General features: G+C 35.8%; 1 protein-coding gene across 1 annotated transcript; it reads left to right on the forward strand.

Annotated features, from left to right (window-relative positions):
- The first annotated feature begins 3,701 nt into the window (after nt 1-3,701).
- LOC143627554 (receptor-like protein kinase FERONIA) lies at nt 3,702-5,966 on the forward strand. Its single transcript, XM_077097345.1, has 4 exons — nt 3,702-4,802; nt 4,992-5,175; nt 5,260-5,577; nt 5,741-5,966. The coding sequence occupies exons 1-4, from the start codon at nt 4,179-4,181 to the stop codon at nt 5,869-5,871; spliced, it is 1,257 nt and encodes a 418-aa protein (XP_076953460.1). The 5' UTR covers nt 3,702-4,178; the 3' UTR covers nt 5,872-5,966.
- Nucleotides 5,967-10,098: the final 4,132 nt, after the last annotated feature.

The following is a 10,098-nucleotide window of genomic DNA, read 5'->3' on the forward strand; positions in this document are numbered from 1 at the left end:
AAATTCCCAACATTTTTTAGTCATCAATTTAAGACTTTTGGGATAATAACTTTACTTAAACCCCCAAGGCCCGCTTGTAACTAGTATTTTACTTTCAATCTTTCACTAAAATAATCAACAGCAACCAAAACTCGTTTTTCTTCTTACCAAATATCTTCTATATATACATCCTTAATTGTCCGAGATTTTGTAAACTCAATTTATTAGAATCTTGTCTTTGTCTAAAATATCTATATTACCCTTTTCTTTTTTCTTTTCAAGATTTTCATTATGTTTAAATTAAAGATCATGCCTTTCATTGAAGATGTGAATCACTTGCAGATTCCTCTCCAAGATATATCGTTGGCAACTGATGGATTTGCCAACAAGAATATCATTGGATATGGCGGGTTTGGGACGGTATATAAAGGCATATCTGAAAAACATGGGCCCATCGCCATAAAGCGGTTAGATCGTCGGTATGGTCAAGGAGACCATGAGTTTAAGACCGAGATTGCCTTGCTTCCAAAATATGAACATGAAAATATTGTTTCTCTTTCGGATTCTGCAAAGAAGATGGCGAGAAGATACTTGTTTATCGGTATGAAAGCAACGGGAGCCTCGATAAACATATAAGCAAAGAATATCTTAAATGGATCCACCGGCTTCAGATATGCCTAGACGCTGCTCGCGGGTTAATGCACGTTCATGATAATGTAGGGTTCCAACTTGAAATTTTTCACCGCGATGTGAAAAGCTCCAACATCCTTTTAGATGAGAATTGGATAGCTAAAATTTCTGACTTTGGGTTGGCAAGAGTACGTCTTGCCGATGCGGAGACTAGCTTTCTTATCTCTAATCCTTGTGGCACACCGGAATATATTGATCCAAACTATCGAAATAAAGGTTATCTCACACAAAAATCAGACGTCTACTCTTTTGGGGTTGTATTGTTTGAAGTTCTGTGTGGAAGGCTCACATGCACATTAGGGCACAATGATGACCATGGAAATTTAGCTGATTTGGTCGAAAAACATTACATAAGGCAAACGCTAGACACCATCATTCCTTCTTATTTACGTAAACAAATGAACCCATATTCGTTACAATCGTTTTCAAACATTGCATATCAATGTTTGAAGAGCGAAAAAGAACGTCCAACAATGAAGGAGGTCGTGGATCACTTACAAGAAGCTATTGATCATCAACTAGTAAGTTTTTTAAGTTTGCATAATGTTATTTTGGCTCTACATCCTTTGTTAATCATATGTCGTTTGAGCCGTTTTCTTTTATGTTATTATATGCTCTTTTATGTGGGGTTTAACAAAATTGAGTCTTTATTATTCTCTCCTTCTCTTTTACCAGGGGGGATGATATGGGTGTTGGTTTTAATGAGCTTTTTAATTGGGTTTTAACAAACCTGTGTTTTTGTTGTTTGTTAGGAGTTTGAGATGTTGGAGGAAGAAGGAGATTCAGCCACCGAAGACGAAAGAAAGGGAGAGGATTTGGAAGACCCGCCGTCACCTCCCCAGCAGGAAAAATTTGTTTTAAGCATAACCTTTGGTTGCTATTGCAAAGGTCACATTAAACAAGTCCGGAAATGTATTGAACTCCTTGAAGGTTCAGTTCGTATTCTTATATATTTATATACTTATTGTTACCCGCAAGAAGCGATGGAATTCTAATTTTGGATTTTGTGGGTATGATTGTAGAGGTGGAAAGTGTAGACCCAGGTCCAGAGAGTATACAAGTGGTGTTCAAAGGTCCTTTTCTTGCAGCGGAGCTCGTGAAATACGTGTACAAGAACACCCGAAAAAGAATAACCATCGTGAATGGAGATCCAACCTAGGACAAAGGAAGAAAAGAAAGCCACAGTTGAATATTGTTACTATAAACTAGCAAATTAAAACGTATACCATGTTCGTTTCATTATTTTTTATGCTTGTATTTGTACATTAATAGTCTCATATTACATCATTATGTTTATGTAATTATATTAGTTTGATATTAATTATTATTATGTGTGCTACAATTAAAATATGCTAAAATGGTTAATTGATTTGTTTATGTGGATTTCAACATAAAAGTAATTTGGGTTAAATATCAGAGTTCATTCTTTTTTTAACAACACAACTTTATTTGTGTTTAGGTCATCGTACTCTTCAAAAACCAAAGAGTCTCGTTGCTCCACTCTGACTAGACTGTGGTGTCTTAACCGGGCTCACGTCGTCTTTAAAGTTTGGCTTAGGCGTTCGCACAGGAAACCATACCATCGGCTGTCACTTGACAGTCGTTCTATCACCACAATAGCAAAACTCTCTGTTGTAACACACGATGAGACGAAAAACCTGGGTGGGCTTGTATTCGAACTGACAACGTTGCACAAGAGACGGATACAAGATGTGATCCCATTTTGAAAAATTGCCAACCTAAAATCCTGACGTGTGCATTAGCCTTCACTTTCATTCCATATCTATTTGCATGTCTATTTTCAAACCTTAACTGTTGCAATACATAATGGATGCTTCATAAGAGGAAATCGCAAGTGCGCTGAAAATATGTTGATACTTTGTACTAGGACTTAAACATATCCACATATATCATCACTTCAGATTGCACCTTTGATTTTCAGAAGAAAAAAAAAGAGCATCTGCCACACGCATCTCTCGGGAAGCCGGAAGAAAATTATATCAAATGGATGAACACAAAAATCCACATATGGATTTGACCAGTGGTGGACCTACACCAAGTAGGGGTCGGTCGACCCTGTGAAAATTTTTTAAAGATATATATAAGTTAAAATCTCGTCGAACCCTTATGAAATTTTGACACTGATTATTTCCAGAAGCATGTGAAAATTTTTCCTCAGCCACTAGATATGAGAACTTAATAAATAGCTAGTTTAATAGCCTCTGCATAGGCTAATTACAGTTTATTTATGTGTACATGCGCGAGAACCGTTTATGGGGATGACGACTTGAATTAAATATATTGGGCTTATATCACCACCTCTTTTATTAAAAAGCTGGATCTATTGGTTCGGGCTAGTTAATGTATGAAATTTGTTTGTCCATCCTTTAAATATATTGGATATCCATATAAAGCATTCTTCCGATAATTCAAATCGAAATAAATGGATGTCCAATTCGGGATCAACAAAATGAAAATTAGTGTCTTTTGTATGGGCACATTATTCCGTCTCCACATATGAAAGGTCAAGCACACAAAATAGGTATCACCAAACTAATCTATAATAAGGTATAATTGGTATTTTGATCTATTTATATAAATTATTATAATGATCAAATATAAATAAATATAATTTGTTACATTTATTCTTACAACCGATTGACTGACACTTGAGTGAGTCCACAATATGAGTGTTACAAACACATTACACATTCTAAGCTCGAAATTGCGAGAACAGTAGCATACTGAACGTTGGAATTATGGATATCCGAAGTTTTAGAAACAGATAATTTGGGTTTATAGGAGATTTGAAATCAGTAGAAGTGCCTTTGTTTAGCTAATTCGTGAAATAATGGAGAAATTTTGATAGTTTTAAAAAATTAAATCTGCAAAGTTATGAAAAACATTACTTTTTGGAAGCTTGCAAATATTAAAACTTTATAAAACTTTAAAAAGATTGAAAACAGAAACATAACTACCGACCGTGTCCCACAAACACCAGAACACACTTCCTAGGAAAGGTCCAAGGGAATTCCACGTCATCTCTTATGTAATGTTTGTATTCCAAGTTATAACACCGAAAGTACCACACGCGTTTTCGGAATATACGTTCCAGACTCTTACCTTAATTCGGAAGGTACGTACACATCTTCATATAATATAAAAGCCAACTTGTTACAAACAAAATTATCCACAAACACAATTACACATAGTTAAATATAAGTCATGCCTTCCATTGAAGATGCGAATCACTTGCAGATTCCTCTCCAAGACATATTATCGGCAACTGATGGATTTGATTCTGAGAATTTTATTGGAGAAGGCGGATATGGGACGGTATACAAAGGCGTAACTGAAAAGCATGGCCACATCGCCATAAAGTGGTTGGTTCGTAAACAAGAGTTCGGGCAAGGAGACCACGAATTTAAGACCGAGATTGCTATGCTTTCAAAATATAAACATGAAAATATTGTCTCTCTTCTCGGATTTGTGACGAAGAGGATGAGAAGATGCTTGTTTATAGATATGAAAGCAACGGGAGTCTCGACAGACATTTAAACAACCAAGATCTTACCTGGATACAACGACTTCACATATGCCTGGATGCTGCCCGAGGGTTAAAATGCCTTCATGATAATGTTGGGTGTCAACCTGGAATTGTCCACCGCGATGTGAAAAGCTCCAACATCCTTTTGAATGAGAGTTGGAAAGCTAAAATTTCTGATTTCGGGTTGTCAAGAGAAGGCCCTACCAATCCAGAGACTAGCTATATTATTTCCAACGCTTGTGGCACACTTGGATATATTGATCCAGACTACCGAAATAACGGTTATCTCACACAAAAATCTGACGTCTACTCTTTTGGGGTCGTATTGTTTGAAGTGTTGTGTGGAAGGCTCGCATATGCTACATGGTACAATGATGACCGTCGATTTTTAAGTGTCTTGGTCGAAAAACATCACAATAGGGGAACGTTAGACAACATAATTCCTTCCTATTTACGCAAGCAGATGAATACAAATTCGTTACATTCGTTTTCAAACATTGCGTATCAATGTTTGAAGAACCGAGAAGAACGTCCAACAATGAAGGAGGTTGTGGATCGATTACAAGAAGCTCTTGATCATCAACAAGTAAGTTCAGTTTGCATAATGTTAGTTTTACATATTCCATTGAAGTTTGGCCATATAGTTTTTGATTAATCATTGGTCGTTTGATTGGGATTTTTTTGAGCTTCTTTGATGTGACTATAAATAGTTCTTTTTTGCGATTTTTTTTAAATGAGTCTTTATTTATTTATTTAGTTTTATTGTTGTAATTAGGAGGTAATAAAGAAGCCGGAGGATGAAAAGAAAGGGGAGGAAGAAGCAAAACGAATAGCCGGCGATGACGAGGATTTAAATTACCTGCCACTGTCTCCTCCGGGGCAAGATATTATTTTGAGCACACACATGCATTGTGAAGACTGTGCTAAGAAAGTCAGGAAATACCTTGAAGGCTTGGAGGGTTTGCACAATTCTTTGTTTAGTTTCTTCGTGCTTGATTGACACTTTTGGTTTAATTAATAATTAACTTTGTTTTGAAATATAGGCGTTGAAAGTGTTTTGACGAACTGTGAGACTCAACGGGTCATAGTGAAGGGAGAAAAAGCAGATCCAATGAAAGTTTTAAAAAGACTCCAGAAGAAAATCCGCAAGAAAGTTGAGCTTGTACCGCTGGAATATATATTGCCCACGGAGAAGGAAGATGAGGTCGTACCAGTGGCATATATATTGCCGGCCACCGAAGACGAGAGAAAAAAGGAGGATTTAAATGATCCGACGCAGGAAGATTTAGTTAGCTTGTCCATGGATTGCTTTTGCGAAGGTTGTGTTCAGAAAGTTCGGAAATATACTCCACGCTTTGAGGGTTCGTACTCTTATTTATTTGTTTATTTACTTGATATTAATTTTTGTTTTTATCAATAAAATTGTTTTGAAAATCGGCCTTAAAGATGTTCTTGAAGCACTCATATTAGTAACAATAAGAAGCAATGATGTTCTAATATTGGATTTTTGTGGTATAATTGTAGGGGTGAAAAGTTTAGTCATGGATCAAGACAATTCTCTAGTTATGGTCAAAGGCACTTTTTCGGCAACGGAGTTGGTAGAATATGTATATAAGAAAACCCGCAAAAGAATGGTGATAGTAAAGCAGGGCTAATCCTGATTAATAGAAGTAGAAGCTTTAATATGTAATTAATTATGTAATCTTATGAATCATTGTGTCGATTAGAATAGGGTTGGCAATGGTACATACGAGCCGTATATATGTGTGAATATATAGGATCATCATGTAACAATTGAACTCAATGAATTAGGCTTCAATTCATTTAAAAATGCGGTTTTTTTTTTTTTTTTGTAATTCTTATTCCTATACCGATGTGTTCCTACAATGGTATCAAAGCAAAAAAGAAAAAGAAAGAAGAAGAAAGAAAGAGAAAATTAAAACATAATATAAAGTAATATTACAATTATTTCTTTACTTATTTCTTATATGGGGAAAGAGCATGGAAACATCCTAAGATTGTGACATTCATCCCTTCAAGTGGAAGCACTAATTAAAGGGAGCATTCAACGACCGCCCTTGCTTTGACAAAAGATACAAAATACAAATTATGATTATATTTTGTTAACTTTTGTCGTTATCAAGAGATGCAACATTATTATAGGTATTAGATGGATCATATTCATAAAATCAAAATATTAACATTTTATACACAGAGGTTAAGTAGAAATGGTCATATTTTCATATTTTTCGTCAATGTTATTCACACAACGTCACAAGAAATCATTAAAAAATTGATAAATTTTCACATAAGGTTGAAAAAAGAAAAACAAATATCATGTTCACTTCAACAATAATATGAAGACATACTTAAGTCTTGAATATATAGAAGAATTGAAGTATTAATTGGAGATGTTTCAAGATCTCTACATCAGTTAGAGGTAGATACGTTTGGTTTACTAAAAAGACATCTCTAAATGGTAATTCATGAAGCTTCTTAATTGGTAAGTTTTAGAAACGTGCTGACCAATTTAAAGATTACCTCTTAATCGGTTAGACCTCTTAGTGACTTAACACACGATTGCTAAACATCTTAACATTTATTTTAGTTTATAACCGTAGTGATGAACTTAACATATTAAACATGCTCAATTCTTTTAAAACTTAGAAGTGAAATGGTATGGCACAACTCACGAACTCATCTTTTAAGATTCCTTGTGGTTAAGCACAATCTGAGTGTATATATACGTGATCTTCAAGCATATATCACGTCGATCACATTCTTCCACCAAAATATTCACTTCTCATGCATTACTGCTCGTTTGCCACGACACCCCACGAAAATGATTTAGTTTGGCTTTTGGCTAGAGGGATACTCATATTTCCCATGTTTTCATTGCCCCGTGGAAACACCATCTATCGTGAAACTCCCGTTCACACCATCGAACATTCATCGTTAACAACCAAATTCGAACTTGATCTTTATATTTTATTTGATATTTTGATTGGCCGTTCAAAAAAAAGTTTGACGCACATGAGCACCTTCACCTAAATTGTTAGTCATGAGTTACGAGCACCAATATAAATTTTTTATTCCATTATCATTTAGTAGCCATCATTTATGGCTTTTGGGATACTCATTTGACTTGCATCCCAAGGCTTAAACAGTTAAAGAAAACATTACTTTTTCCAAAATTCATAAATTTTAAAACTTGAATACTCATAACTGAACTATCACACTACTCACTACCGACTCCCCAGTATCAATATCATGCTTGTGGTTGTGGCAACATAGGTACCTTTCAGACACTTAATTCCTAGGAAATATCCAAAATAAGTGCATATTCTATGTAATGTTTGTGTTCCTTAACTCTCACGTTATCCAAAAGTAGAAAACGCGTTTACAAAATATACCTTCCAGACTCTTCTTCAAAAGGTACCCATCTTCATATAAAAGCCAACTAGTGGTCTTCAATCATTGTCACAATAAGTGGTTTCAGATCTTACTCACTTTCATTTCAAACAAAATATCCACAAATTACACACTTGCACATTGTTGAATCAAAGATCATGCCTTCCATTGAAGATGCAATGCACTTGCAGATTCCTCTTATGGAGGTATCATTGGCAACTAACTGGTTCGACGACAAGAATCTCATTGAAAAGGGTGGATTTGGGAGTGTGTACAAAGGCGTATCTAAAACGCATGGTCACATCGCCATAAAGCGATGGGATCATATGTTGCAAGGAGATCACGAATTCAAGACGGAGATTGCTTTGCTTTCAAAGCATAAACATGAAAATATCGTCTCACTTATCGGATTTTGTGATGAGAAAGACGAGAAGATACTTGTTTATAAGTATGAAAGCAACGCGAGTCTTGATAAACATATAAACAACAAAGATCTGAGTTGGAACCAACGACTTCGGATTTGCCTAGATGTTGCCCGTGGGCTAAATTACCTTCATTATGGTGTTGGATGTTGTGAGCAAATCCTCCACCGAGATGTCAAAAGCGCGAACATTCTTGTAGATGAGAACTGGAAAGCCAAAATTTCAGATTTTGGTCTGGCAAAAGTAAGCCCTACAAACATGAAGTCTAGTTATGTTATCTCCGATGTTTGTGGCACGCGTGGATATATTGCTCCAGAATACTATATTAATGGTTACCTCACACCAAAATGTGACGTCTACTCTTTTGGGATCGTGCTAGGGGAAGTTCTGTGTGGAAGGCTCGCGCATGTTGAATACAATGATGAGCCTCTAGTTCTATCTATTTTGGTCGGAAGACATTACTTTAGTAACACATTATGCAGTATCATTCCCTCCTATATACATAATCAGATAAACACAGCTTCATTACTAATATTTTCAGACATTGCAAATCAATGTTTGAAGAACGTCGAAGAACGTCCAACAATGCGGCAGGTCGAAGAGCAATTACAAAAGGCTCTTGATAATCAACTAGTAAGCTGCTACAACCTTAATTCATTTGTACCCAAAGTGAATTTTATTAATAAAAAAGTTTTTTTTTTTACAAATTCTTGTTTTCTTGGCGGTAAAGAAGCAAGAGGAGGGAAAGAAAGCGGAGGAAGAAGCAAAACCGTCTGCTGGGGAAGAGATGAAGAAAAAGGAATCGAAGGTGTTTGTTATATGCATTGTGAAAACTGTGCTAGAAAAGTTCAGAAATGCCTTAAAGGATTTGAGGGTATGTTCTCTCTATTTTTTAATTGTATTTTCTTTTTTTTTTTTACAATTTCTTCATTGATTTATTTCGTTTTAATTAATTATCTTACAACTAGTATTTTGTTGGTTTTAGAGTTATATTAAAAATGGATGCAGCTTAGATTTTGTTTCTGTTCAAAGTTACGTGAATAACTGTTGTTCCTGTTCTAGATGGCAGCTTTTAACATTAAGGAAGCATTAATCTGGAAAGAAAAAATTGAGTCAGTTAATTATCAGGTATATCTTACAAATTAATATTATTTGCAGCACACAATTTTCCCATCTTGTGTCAAATGTTTGTAACTTTTTACCTATATTCTCGTGAAAGCTAATGTCTTCTCAAATCTCAACAATTTTCAGCATCAAGAGTCACTAGTTTCCAGTGGGAGTACATTCCTTTCTTTCGAATACAAGTCTAGGATGGATAATGGAAGTAATGCTTCTTCATCAGATCAAGAAAGCAAGTAAGTAACATTTTTATATAGTTTGCACCTTATAACTTAGGCTATTTTAAATATGTTATGTATCATTTCTGGTTTATTATCTTCACACTATTAGGATATGTAGGCTTAAACCCGGTCTGTGGCCGTTTTAGGAGAGGCACGGCCCTAGCCCTCGCGGGCCAGTTGGGCTTAACTTGTTGGTTACGTTACCAAGGGTATAACCCTATTTAGGTTGTCTGTTCATATCTCATTATGTACTTGTAAACTTTTATCACTCAATAATATGAAACCCTAGATGCCTTTGGTGGATGTAGGTCAGTCTAGACTAAACCGCGCTAAATTCTCGTGTTCTTTATTCGCTTTGGTATTCATTGTTTGTGTTCAGTTTGTGTGTGTTATTCCTAAGAACTGGTATCAAAGCTTTGGCTCTTAATCTGGGATCACATTAGAACCTTTCATCATGAGTCTTGTTCGCCGCCGCAAGGGTTATGGTTATCGATGCCACCGAATCTCTGTCGCTGCTGGAGTTTCCACCGCCGTCATCGAGAGGATTGATTATCGATTAGTGTTTGCGTACCAATAATCATTGATCGTGTTTTTTTATATGTTCGAAAGCTCGAAAGCCGCATCAGTCATGCCGCCTTCATGGTCTGTAGATGTTGAAGCTCCACAGACCGTGCGTCTGCATCAGAAGTTAGAATCTCAGATCAGTTGA

This window comes from Bidens hawaiensis, unplaced genomic scaffold (genome assembly GCF_021521415.1).
Source record: "Bidens hawaiensis isolate Kalapana, Puna unplaced genomic scaffold, B.hawaiensis_p1.1 tig00004685_1, whole genome shotgun sequence".
NCBI classification, from domain to species: Eukaryota; Viridiplantae; Streptophyta; class Magnoliopsida; order Asterales; family Asteraceae; genus Bidens; species Bidens hawaiensis.

Coding starts and splice junctions, on each gene's coding strand:
- LOC143627554 (XM_077097345.1), top strand. CDS start 4,179: ATGCTTGTTTATAGATATGAAAGCAACGGGAGTCTCGACAGACATTTA. Junction 4,803..4,991: donor AAGCTCTTGATCATCAACAA/GTAAGTTCAGTT, acceptor TGTTGTAATTAG/GAGGTAATAAAGAAGCCGGA. Junction 5,578..5,740: donor ATATACTCCACGCTTTGAGG/GTTCGTACTCTT, acceptor GTATAATTGTAG/GGGTGAAAAGTTTAGTCATG.